This window comes from Falco rusticolus, chromosome 3, assembly GCF_015220075.1.
Source record: "Falco rusticolus isolate bFalRus1 chromosome 3, bFalRus1.pri, whole genome shotgun sequence".
In the NCBI taxonomy this organism is placed as follows: domain Eukaryota; kingdom Metazoa; phylum Chordata; class Aves; order Falconiformes; family Falconidae; genus Falco; species Falco rusticolus.
In genome coordinates, this window is record NC_051189.1 from 26,901,000 (window position 1) to 26,921,011 (window position 20,012).

General features: G+C 37.1%; 1 protein-coding gene across 1 annotated transcript; it reads right to left on the reverse strand.

Annotated features, from left to right (window-relative positions):
- Positions 1–1,073: 1,073 nt before the first annotated feature.
- Positions 1,074–19,012, reverse strand: ATP6V1C1 (ATPase H+ transporting V1 subunit C1). Its single transcript, XM_037379978.1, is given in 13 exon segments — positions 1,074–1,688; positions 2,902–3,028; positions 4,231–4,328; positions 4,830–4,923; positions 5,012–5,104; positions 6,486–6,554; positions 8,063–8,161; positions 9,233–9,324; positions 14,010–14,104; positions 15,082–15,167; positions 16,340–16,407; positions 18,832–18,927; positions 18,929–19,012. Coding segments are annotated over 13 exon segments (1,149 nt in total). The 5' UTR covers positions 18,965–19,012; the 3' UTR covers positions 1,074–1,592.
- Between the last annotated feature and the right edge of the window lie 1,000 nt (positions 19,013–20,012).

Sequence of the window (20,012 nt, forward strand, 5' to 3'; positions counted from 1 at the left end):
TATCTCAGGTACAGTGGAAGGGATGGAGTTGGGTGATAAACAGGAAAACCCCTTCCACTTCCTCACAAATTTTAACAACCTGGTCAATAAAGCAAGCGGCTGTTATCTTCTGTAAGGAAGTGACAGCATGGGAGTGTGAGCACAACTGACCACTTGATATCACTCTTTCCCCTCTTACCCATAAAAAATAGTAAGAAGAGAAAACAAATTTTACACAGTAGTACTTTTTTTTTTTTTATAGACTTCAGACCCCATGTCGTTATCAGTAGCTAGATACAACTCCTGCACTCAAAAGCTAGTCTTCTAATGATTAGATCTTAATGTTGACTTATCAAAGACAACAAATTCCTCAAAAGTGCTTCTGGTCCATGATTAGAGATTCTGTAATTGAAAACTCTATACTGCTTAGATTCACAGTACTGGTATTTTCAGTTCGGGACCAAATCAGAAAAAAATCCAGTGGTTACAGTACTCCAAATGCTAATTTTGACAAACCAGTGCTCCTCCAGTCTCAGTCTTACTTCAAGTCGGTTTTAAAAGGTACTGCAGTTTTTACCAAGTACTTAGCAACTGGAGTATGTAAAATACTTGTAATAGCTGTGATAACTGCTACCAAAATAAACAACCCCTCTCTATGTACATATGTTATATTCCCTGTATGGCAGAAAGGATGCAGTCAAAATTAAAAAGCGAGCACCTAATAGTGCTGTATTCAAAGCCATAAAGTAGCCTCAAGCTTCAACTGACTGAAAAAAAAATTTCAAAAAATCCTAGGTTAGCCTAGCTTGTTAGCATTCTAGGTTACTCCCATCTTGCCAATAACTGTCTTTTGTTTTCTTTAGAGTCAAAGATACAAACATGAAAAACATCTATACACAGGTTTGGTGGCCAAACAACATACTCGAGCATTTCTGCACAAAGCAAAAGAAATACCTGCAACTCTTAAAAGTATTTGTGCTGAAGTCAACTGTATTTCTGTACCACTGCATGCAGGATGCAGCATCGGCTTTACGACTTAATACATCGCCTCAGTTTAAACACAAGTATTTACAGTTATACGTGCTACAAGAAAGTGACACATTTGCACAGGTATGTTTATTTTTTTCCTGTGTTTACAGTGCTTCAACTGTAATTTTAAACCATTCAGAAAGCACAATTTCATACCAATTTTACATACTTTACATCACAGTTCAACAACGTTAACACAATTGTATCTACTAAATCAAATAAACAAAATGGCCATGAACATTTACACTATTCTTCTGTAAACAAGTTTTTTTAATAAACAATGGTAAATGTAATTAACACAGACCACCATACGAAAGAGGAATGAGCTTTTCCTTAAATAAATCACTCTGTTTATAAATATTTCAGTTCTCTCAATATACATTTACAGACATAATTGGTTAAAAGCAGATTACCTACACTGTTCTTTTTAAAGAAAACGTCTAGAGATGGACCACTGTGTGTTAAATTCACCTAACATAAGAAGCAAGCATAGGATTAGTAGAGTGTTAGAAGTATTACTGTACTTCAGCCTCAATTCTGTTTGTTTACACCAACACTGAAAAGATTGTCACGTTAGGGAACTTTTACTTGAATTCCAGCAAGTTACAATCAATCTTGTAGTACACATACGGGTAGTACTCCTGCTGACTGAGGTTTAAGCCTGGAATATCCATAGTTGCCTGTAAATAAAGTTTTGAAACCAGTTACGCCCTTACAATTCAGACTCCTGTTCAGAAGTAGATGAAACATTCATATGTTTTAGAAGCAAACAGTCTAGGCAAGACTTCAGGGCTTAAATTTTCATGTTCAAGTAACCGTTCAAGCAACACACAAAGATAGAACTTTGACAAATTAATAGCAGTAGTTTTCAAAATGAAATACAAGTGCTTTTTCAAAATCCAAGTAGTTTTGTATCAGTAAATCCTCATCTGTTGCTGTAGTAAACACACTGCCACTAAATGGAAGGCTAAGTACTGCAATTATGGTTTACTACTTCTAAACAGACAGTTTATGAAAAGAATGTTACAGGGTGCTGAATGATCCAGGAAGTTACATGAAGTTCAGCATGTTTAATTTTCACCTTAATTGCCTCACATCCCCCTTCCCCAAAAAAGGCCTGGAAATACTTCGGAAAAACATCACATTGAATACAACATTAAGAAAGATTATTTTTAGCCTTTTTAAATTCAGATAAACTCACTGTATGGTCTATCTTTAGTTAATCTTTAACCAGGAAAAGCACTACTTTTCAATACAAAACAAATTAGTAAAATAAGCCTCCCAGCAAACCAGTTTTAAACATGAAAATAACGACTTCTACAGATGGAAAGGGTGACTCCATCTTGACATCAATTCAGCCTCCTTCAGCAGAGAAGGACAACTATGTTAACTTAAAAACAATGATAGCAATGCAACCAAAAAAAAAAAAGTTGTTTCAGTATTAAGGCCACTGTTACTGCAGACTGTGGACAACTTGTGTATTCCTTCCAGACTCAGAAAAAGACACATGGTCAAGTTCCTTAAGTCTAATTTCAGATCAAAGTTGACTTTGTTTGAATTCTTTGAGGATATGAGTTATGTATGCAGTCTATAAGATATCCTCCCATCAGTAGCAAGAAAGAATGCAGTAAGAAGAAATTACATGAGACACTTATACCAGACAGCTCACCAAATGCATTGGTTGCAACTTCAAAAACCATCTACTTTGCAAAAATGTAAAATACAATTTTTATAAAAATAGGCATTTTTATAAGGAGACAATTTTCTGTACTGTAAGAGAACTATGGACAATATGGAGAAGTGTAGCTTTTTAATAATGCCAATAGACTGCTTTTTTGTTTAAACAAACTGAACCTAATATTGAAGGGGAGTAGCAGTTACAAAAATACTTACATCAATGATAGCTGCTGCACTGCTGTCAAGGTGTTTGTATAAGTCATACAAAACCTCCCTCAATTTCTTCATTGTTTTCTTATTAGGCTGAAGCAGCATTGCCTGGAAGTTAACTGGCAAACCATACCTGAGGAAGTCAAGCAGAAAACTATGAAAATGCTGAAATAAGATTTCTTTTATTATTCAGAATTTTATTTTGAGAAAGAATCCTATTGCTGAAGAGGGAGTTCTGCTCATTTTTATTTTGGCAAGACCATTCTGTTTTGTAAAGATTGTAATTCATAAGGTATCAAATAAAGGACAACTTGTTTCTTCAGGTTTTAAATAACAAAACATAAGTGTAAATGCTTTTAAAATTATTTTAAATCCTTGAGTACTTAGCACAATTCTCAAAGTTACCTGAAGTCTTGGACTGTTTCGAACATTACAATTATTTTACTTGCAAGACTTTGCTTTTGCCACTAGGCGGATAATCTAGTCTCTACTCAATCCTCCTTTCTAGGTGTGCGGAAACAGTTGCTAATATTCAAATCAAGTTCAGCTTTCTTCCTTACTCAATTTTTTCATCAAAATAATCCCACAGCAGCTAAGAAACAGGCTAGATTACAAGTTAATGTGGTTGGGTTTTTTTTTCTTTTTCACCTCTGGTTGTCTCCTTTATAAACAATATTTGATATTAGTTATCAAAAAGACTAAAAAAAACCCCTTTCCATTTTCTAAGACAGAAGTCCTTCCAACTCTAAAAAAATCCAGGTCCTTCCTTCTGCAGAACAACTACAGCTGTTCTTAAGTCAACTTAAAAACTACACTTCCGGATACATATGAAGAAAAGAGCAGCAAAGTTTTACAGTTAGAATATTCAATGGTTTAATACTGAAAAGTTTAGATGGCAAAATTCTTAGAAAGCCACATTTTAAAGAAAATGCATATATTTTAAGATGTCAAGCTATACTACTCAAAGCCTGAATACTTTTTATTCTGAACTATTCATATTTCCCACTTAAATAGAAGATACAGTAAGGTCTTCTTACAAGCACCTCAAAGCAAGCTAAGAATCAGCAGAAATGCCTTGCTGCAACTTACAGAGTACCCATAATTCCTAAAGCACTGGTGGAAAGACTATTCAAGGAGAAAGATACACAGTTATCTATCTCAAATATTCCACAGCTGGCAACAAGAGTTACTGCCATCAGCTATTCTTACTGCCTACTTCCTTGTTTCCCCCTTCCTAGAGAAGTGGCATCCACACACCTCGGTTCAGTAAACCCAAGGTAGACAAATTCTTACAAAGTCTAAGAAGAAAAGCACAATTCAGGTCTACCTCATTACCTTAAAACAGATTCAACAAAAACTCGTAGTGCTTTCACATGAATCCATGCAATGAAAGCTTCACTGAAATTAACTTTCAGCCACCGAACCAGAGGGCCCTGTGAAAGGGAAGAGGGGAAAAAAATTATGTTATTCAAACTTCAGAAAAAGATCAGCACATTAAGCATGTTTGAGCAGATATTCAGATATTCAATATCTGATATACAGATATTCAATATCTGTACTATAATACAGACGACTTAGAAGGCAGAGTTCACTATGGACATAATGGCTCAAGGGTGTTTCAATACTAAGTAAAGAGAAATTTAATGAGAATTCCGTTGTCTCTTCAGTATGATTATTTCATTCAAATGCTTGTCTATTTTCAAACTTTAATATATTATCAGCTGCAACGTTAGCACTTGGTTCAACACAGTAGGAAGCATTTGCGCTACCAGGAACTCAATTATCTCTGAGCAGATTAGCTGCATAGCAGGCTGACTACCTCACGTCATCCTTGCAATGCTTTCTCAGAATCACAAGTTCATGAAATGGTAAAGTAGCAATAACAAGTCTTAGATGTCTCATGTTTCTATAATGACTAGTTTATACCAACTTACAAACTGTTTCTTCTTGTCAGTTGACAGTCTATTCATTTCTTCTTTATCTGCTTTCATCTCTTCTTCATTATACTGGAAATCACGGACCATAAATCTGCAGGTGAAATTGAATAAAATCAAAAGTGGCTATCTAGAGATCCTTCAAAGCATGAGAGACAGAACACACACAAAACAAGCCTTACTTATATTCTCTGGCTTTATGCTTGAAATCATCCACCGCCTTCCTGAACAAGGTGACATTACAAAGGTAACTGTCTTGATCCTCAAAGAGTACACTACACAGAAAAAAAACAGCAGGTGTCAGAATTAATAAGGTTCAAGTCACCACAGATCTGATGTACAGTAGCTTAAGCTGTACTTTATCATTACTAGGCAAGAACAAAAACGTAGATAATCGGATGTGATTAGTTCCCAAACTAAACGCCTCGTACAGAAAGTAATTGGAACTTCAGCAACTGCTCTTAATTACTCCCTTTGTAAAGGCTGGCAGTTTCCATTTCATATTGAGAGACCTCACCACTCAGAAACACTTCATACATGTCTGTGTATTTGTTCAAGTTATAATTATTTTACAGAAAAAGGAACTAAAGCTGGTTTAATACTGAAAAGTTTGGACTACAGAATTCTTAGAAATGTGTGTTTTAAAGAAAAAGGAAAGGGATTTAAAAGAGAAAAGGACACAAATTAAAGACATAGGCTGGTAAGAAAGAGTTTCTTATGCTGTAAAGTCAACGCCTAGATTTACTATTTTATAGTTTAAGACAATACTGCTTATTTTGAGACTTCCCCTTAGGAAAAAAGTATGAAGAGATTTAGACTGTTCCTCAGTGTCAGACTGTCTTCAATACAAGCATTATCCAACAGTTTAACAAGATGCCTCTTAAGGTACCCCTAGGTCATGGTTTCCCCATAATTAAGAACTATTAGCAGATCTCCCACTAGGCTTAAGTTGATGCAACTCAAATGTGAAGTTAACCAGAAGAAGTTCAGATTTTTTAACTGGCATAAAGCTGGTAATTTTGATCTACCTGATCAAAACCCTCAGTTAAAATTAATAATACATCAATTCTCTGTGCTACACATTGACTTTACTTTCAACGCGGTTACAAAACGGCTGAAGTGGCTTAACAGTACTATCAAATCCAGGCCTCAGTCTTGCCCATCACAGACACGAAGCACCAGCTTGGTACCAAGGGGCTTTGTTAGCCCGGAAGAGGCAAGTTACTTTTCTTTGCACACAAGAAAGCCATCTACACTTTCAGGTCTTCATTTTTGAACAGCCCCAAAAAAGTATATGTAACTTGCTTCAAGTCTTCTGAAGACAGGCATAAAGCTTACAGGCTAGCAGCTAGTATTTGTTGCTGAGCGCTACCATGCACTAGCTTGAAGCTGAGTGTGCCTGGCCTGAACTAGATTAACTTTCCAATTTTTTTACTTTCCCCACCTAAGTTAGTTTGATAATTCTGTTAACCCTAGAGTATAAGTTCCTTTGAATCCTTCCTCAACCACAACAAAATTATTTGATCAGATAAAACCATAAAGCTAGACATTCTGACAAGTGTTTGACCAATCACTAAAATTCAAAGTCACTACAGATAAAGAACACTTCCAAAATACAGCACATACAAATATGAGATGTAGCATTTAACAACTTACTTGCTGGAACGTGGTACAACCATCTCTGCTAGAGTTTCATATTGCTTAACCCAGTCGTTATAATTTAACCTACAGAACACACGGGTTATGGTTAGACTTTCAGTACTGCAGTAAGAAATCTTAAATTAATGGATCAAGTTTTTCCAATAACACTGAATGACTAAAAACATTTAATCACCACCTACACCAAACAGGTGTAGGTTGTCAGAATTACACAAGACATCAGGGACAGTCCTCGTGCTGGTTTTATAGTCTATTTAGCAATAATCTTAATGATAGCAAAAGTAACATACTTTATCTTCAGTCTTCATATAAGTTTACAAGCATGAAATTTTTGAACTCGAAGAACTGTGAAATTATATTAGTCATCATTAAGTGCAGGGGACCAAGTGGACTTAACTGTCTAGGTTTATCAGAAACTCCTTGTATAACTCTGCTCTTCTGAGTTACTAACAGGAAAACTTTTCCCACAATTAAAGATGGGTTCCCCAAAGTCCTGCATTTGTCTGAAGGACTGAGAATGTTGAAAGCCCTGACTTTCTGTAGTTGGTGGCGAAGAGGTTCCACCCTTTCAACACCAAAACAAAGTCAAAGGTAAAATAACAGTTGAGATACACTAACCACCTGTTTTCTGCTAAACCAAGGTTCCTCAAACTTTTTAACCAGGGGGCCAGCGCGCAGATGAAGTGGCAGGCAGTCATCTACGGCTGCTTGGTTTCCCCCCCAACCCCCGGCGGGGGGGGGGGGGGGTGTCTGTAAATACCGGGGCTGGATTGAGGACCCTGGGGGGCCGTATGCAGCCCGCAGGCTGTAGTTTGAGGACTCCTGTGCTAAAGCCACTGCAAAACTGTTTTGCCTTCATGTGACAAACAGCCTACCGGCCATCTTCACAAGTTAGAAGCTTTCTTTGTTCACAGCTCCAAAAAGACAGTCTAGTGCCATTTTCTCATTTTACAATAGTCTTCAGGACATCTGCATCACCATTTTCCTTGGCCAGGGGAAAAGGTGGGGTTTTTTTGTTTAAACATTTCAGACAGGAACAACCTGTACCCCAAAAAACCTCTGACATGACATAAGCAGTGTTCCACTGGTAGAGACTTACCTAAGTAAAAAACCCAGTGTTCTAGTAATCTGAAAAAGCACAGAGCAAAGCAGTAAAGAGTTCACTTTGCTCACTAAGGGCTGAAAACCAGCATAGTCCTAACAAGGATAATTAAATCATTAAGCCTTCTAATGTAAAACAAGTCATGTTTTTGCTCAGTACTTACTATTTTTGTAAGTAACTTCTGCAACATGACTAGTCACCAACTAATATTAGAGATATAAATCTAATCTCCAGTTACTTAAAGAAATTCACGAGCACTCAGCATTTCTTATGATGAGTTCCCATGAACAATGGAACACAGGCACCCAGGCTCATTTGCCTCTACTAACCATTCAAACGTTTGTGTTTGTTCATCCAAGAAAACTCCAAATAAATTTTGATGCCCTTTCTTAAATTTTACAAGGTTGTGGGATCTCTCATTTGATTCAAATTTCTGGTTTTATTCTGCTCTTAGGACAGACAATAAACTTACTTCGGAACAATCACTAATAACGTGACCAAATATTCTGAATCGAGTACAAAGTCCTCTTTCTTTACAATATCAGCAAGACTTCTGGTTAGCAAGCTTCCCCTGCAGAAAAACAAAGATAACCAGAGTAAATACATATTTAAGAACTGAATTAATCTGGACAACATTTTCTAAAATGTATTTTACCTAAGCATTTGCTATTAGCAGAGCAAACAAAACATCCTCATACATATTTCAAATCTTACTGTCTAAAGTCACTGAAAGTTTTTATCAGTAGCTCCACTGCTGTGCGCCATTTCCATATTCCCAATACCTCACTCATTTAAGAAGCCTTTTAAACTCTCTTAAAAAGCGCTTTAAAAACACAACAACCATTAAAATCATTAATTGTGAAGACTAGTATATGGAACCCAACTTACAACTAACCTACTACAGACCTACATACAGAACCTCAATAAAAATCCAAAGCAGCTTGTTACCTCATATTCACAAAAGACTAAGAAAATACACAGATTTAATAGGGCTTAGCTGACAAATTACCATGGCTTAACACGTAACTTATGGCTCACTCATAAAACGGCTATCATCAGTATGACCCATGGCTCTGAATCGGCCAGCAGGCTCGTACCATTAATCGTAATGGTAGGGTTGGGTCAAATTAATCAACCATATTTGCGCAAGCTACTGTACGTCCACTGGATTTCAGATAATCATCACAGGTACGTGACAAGACAGCATGCAGTCCTTGTTTAATTTATTATCTGCATGTATGCAACAGCTGTCTCTGCTGGTTAATTCTGAGGGAAGAAATCCAGTAATATTGACATGCTTGAAACATAAATTGCAGAAAAGGGAAAGATTACCTTGTTTAGACAGACACTGAAGTCAGTAGTGTTACGCACGATTTTAACAGCAAGCTTCTCTCAAAAGCTCCAGCAATTTGTACTATTTGTACATGCTTTTGTGTATTTCATATTTGCTTATCAATCACAAGTGAGCTATTACCAACAAGACAGCTGGTAATAAACGTGCTTTTATGACAGCTGCTATTCAAGATTGATAAACACCTTAAAAATACATCAAGCTTAGAGCTTGTCCCTCTTCACGCATTACTAAGTTTTCATGGGTAGATAACTTTCCTATGCTACATTAGCAAAAACCAACATGACTTACGCATTCTTTCTTTCCAGATTCTGAAGGTTCCCTTTCAGATTATTGTATGCTGAGGCTCTTGCTTTTAGATCATTGTCAATCTGGTTTACTCCCTTGAAGACAGAAAAGTAACAGTATCTCAAGAACTAGAATAGTTTTAAAATGATTTCTTAATTTCAAAGCTTAGATCTGCCAAGAAGAACTTAATAAAAAATACACAAGTTAAAATGCTTATTTCTCTAGTGTTTGACAAACTTCACTCAAAACTCAGAAAACTCTAATATGTAGAATTCCTTTAAGGGAAAATCAGCCAGCAATAGAAATTACACAACCTCTTCTGGCATCAGCTGGACACACTACTGCACCCAGCTGTACACTTGTGAACACTGGGTACCATTTCCTCCAGCTGTTACCTCACTTCTCATTATACTTTTCCTCTCAGAGTTTCAGTGACAAGAATGATGGTACAGTTTTGAGCAGCAAATCAAGAATTAAGTAACCCAAGCATTATTGCTTTGCATCATCTACAACAGGGGTCCTCAAACTTTTTAACCAGGGGGCCGGCGCGCGGATGAAGTGGCAGGCTGCTTGGTTTCCCCCCCGCAACCCCCGGCGGGGGGTGGGGGTGGGGGGGGTGGGCAGGGGGGTCTGTAAATACCAGGGGCCGAATTGAGGACCCTGGGGAGCTGTATCTGGCCTGCGGGCCATAGTTTGAGGACCCCTGATCTACAACTTCAAAAGAAACCGTTGCACTGTCTTTGCCTGTTGCAGTTTGCACCTTTTCTTGAGATGAACAGCCTTGGTCAAAGACAGATTATCAACTAAATGCATCATCTCTTCATTCCAAGTGGCTGTTACTATTTACAGTTCTAAATATTACCACAATTATGTCTTTTTTTTTTTTTCCCCAGAGCTACTTCCCATTTCATATGTTTGCAAAGGAAAATACAATAAATTATATCACCATCTCCCTTCACAAAGTCATCTTTTATGCTGCTGTTTTACATTGGCAGCGGCTCACAACTATAAAGGAAAAATCTGTTTTATAGAGACTTTCTTCATTTAGTAAAAATTTATGTATTTTGGAATGTGTGAAGTTCCATTGGGCCAGTTCCAGGGTAGACAGATAAACAACATTTCAGACTTGAATACAATTTCAAACAATAAAAACATCTGTCTAATCAAGTAGAGGCAGCATTCTACATTTACTGTCACAGCAGCCTTCAATCATCTTTCAAACTTTCATATCAAAGTCCCAACTACTTTACTGTTTAGACTCAGATTCTGACATTCAGCTTGCCATTGCTGTTTAAGTAAGCCATTCCCTCCCAAATTCATCATCGCCCTGGATTAATTAGCATGATTATCACAAATGATTCATTCCCAGCTAGGTAAACTTGGAAGCAAGTGTAAGAACAAAAAACCAAATAAAGCAACTAACAGGTCTTAAACATCCGATCATACTGTTTTTAAGGTGCACCTCATACAAGGAAGCATTTTGAAAATCAATACATTCAGTAACAGTTGGATAACTAAAAGAATGTGCTACAGCATTGGTCTGGCATCGTAATCCTGCTACTCCCTCCCTCACTGCCTCCTCACTATGGTATGTAGGCACAAGCATATAAAAATTCCCTGGGACAAGTATACGAACACAATCAAGGGACTCACCCTTTATTTGGGCATAGGCCATTGACAAAACAATTTGTTTGCATAGAACACTTCAACTGGGGATCCAGATATGATTTTATTTCAACAAATTAAGTCTCTCAAAAGCAATATCACTTAGTTATATAGTGAACTTGTTTATAGTAACACAAAAGTTTACTTGTCTGTAGTAAGAAATTCTGAGTCTTTAAAAGCCTGAACATGAAGTTTCATTTGGCAACACGTTAATGGCTTGCACCCTTTACAGATACAGCAATGTTTTAGACAAAATGCCCTGAAAATAAGACAATTTATTTTTAAACAGATGAGTATTTAAGGTTGTTTAATAACTTTGACTGATATAACCTTTAGCAAAGCATGTGGCACTTCAGCAGGCATCACAAAGCACACACTCATTAAAATTTTTGTACACTACGAGAAGTGGCACTTTTTTTTTTGTTTTTACAGCTCAAAGCATTAAGGGAAAAATTAATCAGAAGCTATTAAGACAGTAACTTTTTGCATTTGGACTTTTTCCCAGACCAACAACTCTCCCTTCTGCCTTTTCCAAGGATCCAAACTTTCAACAACAGCCTAACTATGCATTGCTTAATGACAAAAAGCAAAATCCACTGATACCAAACACTGCTTTTACAAACTAGTTCCATTCATCATTTCCTAATTGTCAATACTCTAATTGCTCTCATTTGTAAAGTCAGTAGCCTTTTAAAAGACAACTGCTTAGACAAAAGCCAGTTCCTGCTGCACTGACTGGAGTCTACCATAAACAAGAATGAGCTTTGCGTCCTATTAAAATGTTAGAGAACGCAGAGCTGCAAACCCCAGTGTCACAGCAGGGCTCTTGGAAATACTGCCAAATGAAGCGGCAATACAAACTTCCTTTTAGTAGCAGAATTGGTGGATAACTCATAAACATCACTGCAAAATGAGGCAGACTCATGACATTGCTAAAGAAAGTATCACTCTAACTTAATGGGCCTATTTCCACACATCCCAAAACGCAGAAATTTAAACGACTTACAGAGTCATCAGCAATATACAAGCATCTTCTTGTAACTATACAACTGAGCTGTTGCACTTTAGCAGACAGCTGGGTTCCTGGAAATGTTGGACTAGGCCATTAAGGGTATTGAGGTTGTCTCCTTGCGTAACAGTCTTACGACTATAATTTCAAACACAAAGAATGACTAGATTAAGTGACAGCTCTCACATGGCACAGACACCATTTTCGAGGTCTTCAGTATTGACACTGGGTTTCACAACACTTCTGAAAGTTAAAAGCTAAAACCACTTGATGGATAGTTTCAGTAGATTTCCTTTTATATTAAGTGTTTCCAACACTGCTATAATTTTCCTTAACTGACAGACTTCCCTATTGCAGTTGCCATTACTCTCATTTTGGCAGACATCAGAATCTGCTGCTGTAGTGAGTGAGGAGAATGTAAAACCATACAGGAAAAGTAGTATCTTGTGATATGACAAGCTTTTCAAGTTATTTTAACATCAATGTTTCAAGAAGCTTCACGGATTTTAATTAATGTGGCTTATAAATTTTCCTGTATCTTCATGTTTAACCACATGCCAAAGTGCAGATGTTAACTATGTCAGGACTCTGCTTTGAGACAAAACTCGTTCAAGTCCTGCGACATTATCTCTTAGGGGTCACTCTTACAAGCGTATAAGGCAATTTCAGTCATCTCCCTTCTCTTCTCCACTTTATGGACACACATCTGTGGCTCATAATTGAAAACATTTTTCAAACTATCTGAAATTAGATTAATTACATAGGTATCCCTGAAGCTGTCTGTATAGAAGACAGGTACAGCTAAACATGCAGAGAAATGGAAACCCTCAAACAAGATGATTCAGGCACACCTGTTCCTCTGCATTTAGTATCCAGTCTAATAACACAAAAAGGTCCCTAAAGCAGATGAAGAATGTAAGCCAATTATTTAACTTAAAATTCTGGTTCTGGAGTACAACTTTGCTGTGAGCAGACGGTTTATGCAGCAAACTCCAGAACACAAGATAGCATGCATTGAATCCTTGACAGTATTTCAATAAAGGACATATTCCTTCATGTTGTTTGTTGCTTTTTTCAACAAACTTAATTGCTACAAAACCAAGTTCTATACTATGGCAACAGGTAAGCTCCAAAAATGAGGCAAAACACAGCTGAAGATGTTCCCCCCACCACCCCCCTTTTAATTCAGTCATGTATTAAGATTTTGTAATCTCTGCAAAAAAATTAAACTAATAGTTTCAGGAAAGAAACTAATATCTAGAGAATCTACAGTTACAGCAAAGCATGAGTCTGCCAGCACTTACCCCCATTCCCACCCTGATTATAGTTCCCACATACCCAGCACCAAAAACTATCTCTATAGGTACCCGAAGCAGCTGGTTTTTTTTCCTGGGTTTTGTATTTTATTGACACAGATAATTCCAAAAGCCAGTTTGCAGATTACAGAAAAGAAAAAAAACCACCCAAACAACTGAAAAAGTTTGGAAGACGTTAAAGCAAGGGTAGCTTACAGAGAACTCTTTCACTGTTTGAATACAGCAAGTCACTGCTGAGGACCCTATCTATGCTCACAGCAAGTACAAAACAAATTAAACCCCTGAAGTGAAAAAAACTTTACCAAGGTAAAGACAAGGGGAAAATCCATGACAACACTCAAATGAGCCTTCCTTCACCTAACACTGAAGGCTTATTTTTCCCCCCTCACAACTGAGCACCATAGCTTTCAGACGGTAGGTTTGTTCCCTGGTTCACTGCTAGTAGCCCACAAAGTTTGAAAACATCAGACAAATGGCATGTCAGTACAGCAAGACTTAAATGTAAGTGACATTATCTGGTAGTTATGTATTTGTTAACTCAGCGATCTCAGGAAACAAAAATGGGCAAAGACAGCATGATGGCCTTCAGGGAACACTCTCCAAATCCTATCCCCATCCTAATACACCCTTTGGTTACTAAAACACAGACACTGCCACCAGGTTCACTACTATTGTTACCAAAGCCACATGAACTTAACAAAAAATAGACAAATAGCTTTGAGTACCAAGTTTTGTGCATAAATATCTCAAGTTCAAGCATAAAAGTTTTACAAAAACCAAACTACCTTACCTTTGCAATAATTTCTGAAATATTCTTCAAGGATTGCTTGATTGGGTATTTGGCCATATCCCACTGGAACCTTGTTATATAGGTGACCAAGTCAACTAAAATTTTAAAGAACAATTTTGTTAAGATAGACTATAGACTGATGTATTATTTTCCATGTAGGATTGCTGTAACAGAAGAGAACTGTAACAGATTGTGGACCTTCACATGTATGGACCCTGTTGCTTAAGAAATTTGAAAATTAACAATCAAGTTATCTGTGACCTCTGCCTTCAGATATTGGTTTCTCCATGTCTGTAAACCCTAAACGATATTTACTATTATGTCAATGATGGCTGGGTAAGTACAGACAAGACCAACTATTTTTTGCTGTGTTTGAAAAAAGGGTGGGAGAAGGAAGTGTTACAACAGGGGAAAAAAGGCTGCAAAGATTATGTGGGTCATCTGAAGCAACAGTTTTGTAAAGCCGTCTATGAGAAAGACTACTCCAAGCTCCTCTTTAAGAATAACCGTGTTAATTAGGACCACTGCACTTGTTTTCATGTTAATCCACTCATTTAAGCCCCTCTTGCACCAACACAAGTTGTGTTAAATTTTATGAAATGACTTTGAAAACAAAATATTGATTTAGAGACCAGTGCAACTCTACTATAACAAATGAACAAGTATTTCCATGAAACAACTAGTTTTATGAAGACATTTTATCACAATTTGAGAACTGAGTATTCCAACAAAGCTTACATAAAATCATACCTATTCAGATGACAGACAAATACAAAGAATGCTTACAGTGATCAGTAACAGTAATTTTTATGTTCCAACAGAGGCCAGTGATGACAAAATACAGCCCGAAAGTATCAAAATGTTTCTGTGAGTATTTAACATGTAGATCTAATTTCCTGCCATTCTGAATTCTACAATTTTTCATGAGTCACTTGCCCTGAAACAAAAAGTACTTCCATGTCTAAACTAGGCTTTCAGAACATCATACAGAGAAGCAGCACTCAGTATATTTCAGGATCACTGCCTTTCCTCCTGCACTTTTGGGATACACATATCATGGTTAACACTTTACCTCCATTAGCCAGAAGATTCTCCTGCACTTTATCTTTACTGTCTTCTAGAACATCAGCCATATACTGGGCCACTTTCTTTACAACACTGAAAAATGAAAGATAGAAGATATGAAAAAAAGAAATGGAAAAAACCCTGCCATTTTGAGAAATACCATTTATGAAACTGATCTGAAATTGCCTGAGATTGGATCAAAAAAGGAAGAGTTGATTGCATTACATGCAAGCTTTCCAAGAGCACAAACCTGGCTCAGTATCTGACGGAGAGCAACTTCTCAAACACATGCCAGAACTTTATTTAAATCCTTCTCTAGTGTTGCTACTCATCAGTTCTCAACAAGGTGAGGCTACTTCCCTTGCCTCCAGGTAACAGTGGTTGACCCCAGGTGTAATCTCACTATATTGCAACCCTTTTTTGAAGTCTGCAGTACTTTCAAAATCTTAACTCCTTTCCAAAAAATAGATAGCAAGGTAGAAATCACCAAGAATCCAGATTAAACACAAAGCAACCATGACAATGAAACACCAGAGATAACGGAAGAGCTACGGAGAAACCCTAGCCTTAAGCCCTCTTAAGGAGAGATCTAAGATCTGACACTCAAGACCTGCCTTCCTCACTAGAAAAGATATGTTTAATACTACTCACATGTGCCATGCCAAATAGTCTCCTTTTCTATCTAAACCCAGCTACTTAACACTTCTCTCCTTGAAACAGAAGATGGCTCCACAAGTTCTGGTTATGTGAAATTTTTTTAAACTTGCTCAAAATCACTTTCAAAGGACCATCAGTTTCTTCATAATTAATAGGTTTTGCCTTTCAATATAAATACTGTTTAATCATCTCTGTAGATTAGGAAACAATGTGGTTACCTTCTCAAAGTCTGTAAATAGCACTACAACTTGCTAAAAGAACAGTTTTTACTCCATTTCATCATCAATTCCTGCAGCTGTCAGGCCCAATTCGTAACAGCTCTCCAAGACCCAGCAGCACAGAGCACTACTACAGGGAGAACCACCCTTCATCAATGCATAATGTTCCACTATTCCACATGAAATTCAGATTTGATTTTTTTTCAAGTACAGATATAGGAAAAAGAGCTGCTTAGCTTTCTGAAATCTTAGCTTGCTGACTGTCTGCAGAGGATCACTACAAAACACAAAAAAGCTGGAAGCTGGAAATACCCTGTGTATTATTAGGACTCAGCAAACCATCACATCATTATTTTAATATTTTGTATGCTAGTGAAAATAAATTATTACCCTTCCACAAAAGCATCCAATTTAGCCAGCTCATCTGACAAACCAACCAAAACATCCAGTGTGCCAACCTAGAAGGAAAGAAAAATGCATCGGAAATCGCATATAAACCTAGAAAGATTAACCAAATGACAATAAAAGCTAACTCTTTTGAACAGGTAGCTTTGCAGAACTACATAAAATGTTGTACTCTAAGATTTCAGACTTGATGATTTAACAAAGTCAGACTGTTTCGTTTGCTAAAGATACCCCTAAAGCAGCACTGTATCAGATCTAACTCACTCCGGTGCAGTTTCAGTCCTGCATTCCAGCCATCCAAAACATGTTAAAACAACTTTTACATTCCGAATTGGCTGCACTTCCCAGAAGTCACTTGCTTCAGCACTTCAGCATTTGATTTACTACTTTAGATCAAATCTGTAGTTTCTGTAATCAGGTATCTTAGTGCTGGAGGCAACCAGAACATTAAAAACTTTGAAGATAAAAAGAGTACTGCAGCAGTCAGACTAACAAAAGTCTGGACTTTTTGCATCTGGAGTAATGGAGTATCTGGTGTGCCTACAAGCTTTCACTCTTTATTCCTTCCCCTCCAGAAAACATTTTCTTCCCTAATTTCATGTAATAATCTAGAGCAACACATATAACTTTCTGGGGCCAGGGATGACACTTACCATTTTAGACATTTTTAAATTACACAAATTCAAACATGAAAATTACAGCACAGTAAAATACTCTGTTTAGCTCTTTCATAAACAAGTCTCAAATAGGTCTAAGACATAAAAAAAAGCGAAAACAGTATAGCTATCCTCAAGTTAAACAGCCAAAGGGTGATTATTTTTAAGCAGGTCACATAGTAAGTGGTTTTGGTTCTCTCCAAGTACTTCAATGTTTTGTTCATTCTGTGCAATGGAAGTTGGAGATACCTCCAAAAGACAACTCTTCTTACCTTTAATATTTTAGCTACTAGTTTGTATTTCTTGCTGATCTATTATTAGGCATAAGTGAATCTTCTATCTAGACAAGATGCCATTAACATTATTTTTAGTGTAGCATTTTTGTTCTATGTATTTGACCACTCAACTTTACGTGATTCCTGTTCTCTAGCCTTGAAGCAGAAAGGAGCACATTAAGTATCGTCACAACCAAATCACCTTCCATGCCCCACCTTCTTCGGAGCTATACGCAGAACAAGGAAGCTAATGTTTTGACTAGTCACAAGCCACAGGGCAAGTAAGTCTTAAGCAATAAGGTTGCTGTTCAACAGAGACTAAATCACTGAGTTTCAATGAGTTTTAGCTAAAGGATCTCACTCCTTAAACCAGTTTTACCAGGTCCACAGAAGCCAGACTATTTTCCATCGTATTTAAAGTATACTCAGCTTCTGCCCGTCTTAGGAAGTAGAATAGAAACAAAACCAATCGTTTATAACCCTAACCAGCCGCATCAGTTTTCAGTGATAACTCTTCTAAATGCTGTAGGCACCCTACAGTTTGAAAGCCATCCTGACTCATGTTTAAGGATGTCCTGGGAGAAGACAGACATTTCTTGTGATCTTTCTTCTTGTCTCTTCTAGTACATCTCCTGAAATAAGTCAGGACAGCCTAAAAGTGAACGTAAGTTATGGCAGTTGGAAGACCCTCTTAAAAGACACACTGAAGCACTTTTTGCCCTGGGCTCGTTCCTTAGCAGAGACAGGAACAAGGCATCACGCCATGTGAACTTGATCCGTCCTGTAGACAGACTGGTAGCATTTTTTTCCTCTTCATTTTGATAAGCTTCGATGAGCTTTCACCCAGTTAAACTGAGCTCACAATTCTTGTTCAAGAACATTTCAATGAACAGGATAGACCTTTTCTTAATGAATACACTGACTCATAACTTTTCTATAACCTGATAATTGTATTAATCTGCTTTCAGATTTTATATGTTGTTTGCTTTCTCACAGTAACGTTCAAACCGTTTTCTTTCCATTTTCTGTAACACGTATTAGCAGGTCAAACCGGAACGCTCAGCTAGACACATCCACTATTCTAACAAAAGAATGTTACTCCTGGACAGGGAAAGGCAGCAGCTGTTTGATCAACCCCTGTATTTTAAATTGAGCTTTTTCACTGCGTCTCAGCCAGAAAAGGAGCAGACAATTCAGAAGTAAAACCAAACAAAACAAAAAAACAAAGGAAACCATATAATCTGAATACTGGGATCACAAGTCTCCATTTTGTTCTAATTTTCTTACTCAGCTAACTGCTATAATCCTTGGGAAAAAATCTGCTGTATTAGCTCACTGAACATTTAAAACTTACAGAGTGAATAATTTTTTAACACAGAATTTCAGAAAAAAGATAACTGTTGTCTAAATTATTTTTTTATCCATACAACCATCAAAAGAAATCAGCTGTTCTCTCTAAAACATCTGCAAGTATTCCCCATCTACAGTTTTCATCTAAAGAAACAAGTGAACACACTTCTTAGGACATGATATGGGGCCTATGTACCTTCAAGTCCGGAATATTGAACTTTGAATTAGTAGAAAGATTGTTATTTTTTGTAGTTGCTGCATGTAGTTTCTCCCATGTCTGTTGACAGGTTTTTTTCCCCAGGAGCAGAAATCAGCCAAAACTCAGTCATTTTTCTGTCTTATCTTGACGCTTTCTGCTTCTGAAGATAGAGGGAAGATGCTAGTAGAAGGAAGTAGCGGGGGGGGGGGGGGGGGGAAGAAAGAACATCTGCCATGTTCAGGATTCAAAGCTTTGCCTGAAGAAAAACATCTCATTCCATGTCATTAACGTGCCGTTCCAGCCACTGTAACAGATTTTACCAAGAATATCACATGGTTCCAAATTATTTTTTTTCCTGTCTTTCAAATCACATTTGCACAGTTGCAAAGTCTTTTTAAACCACCCATCCTGAAAGTCAAAGTGGGCTGAGTGTGCAGCACCAGCATCTTTCGACTGCAATTCCACAAAAAGATTATAAGCAAACAATCTAACTGCAAATAAATCCAATAAAACAGGCCCGAAACGTATTTCCACAGCTGTATATATATTTTCCAGCACCTATACAACAGACAATGTTTTCTGAACATCTAAGAGGAGAAAAAAAAATTCAACTCCGACATTGCAGCTTTTCCAATCATTTTTCAGATTAGGACAGTGTTTTAAGTAGTAGTAAGTGACTAAATGCCATTTAAATGTGATAAACTTTAGTTAATTCTTTCAAGCAAAGAAGATTCTCCTGGAAGCTAAACACTTCAACAAAAAGGAAGATACTTTCTAGTCTTGGTATCCCTGTTGACATTACAGACTTTCAATAACATCACACATACCGGCATTAGTCAAGACAGAGGTACTAAATACAAATTATGTTGAGCTGCTTTGCAAATGAGCTCAAGAAGTGTATATACATTCTGTCACTAAGAAACAGAACAATCTGGTGGAGAGTTACTGGATTTTTTTTAGTAAGGGAGCGAAGGACAAAACAAAAGCATAACTTGACAGAATGTAAATGTCGTATTTTGTATTTGCAGTATCGAAAGAGTGGAGACTAACCTAAATTTCACAATGAGCACAGAATACAGCACTTTTTTTTAGAGAGAGAATCAAATATTGTATCTGTAAGAATTAATACACAGTAGCAAAGTTTGCCCAAAACAACACACATAGGTCCTTAATTTCTG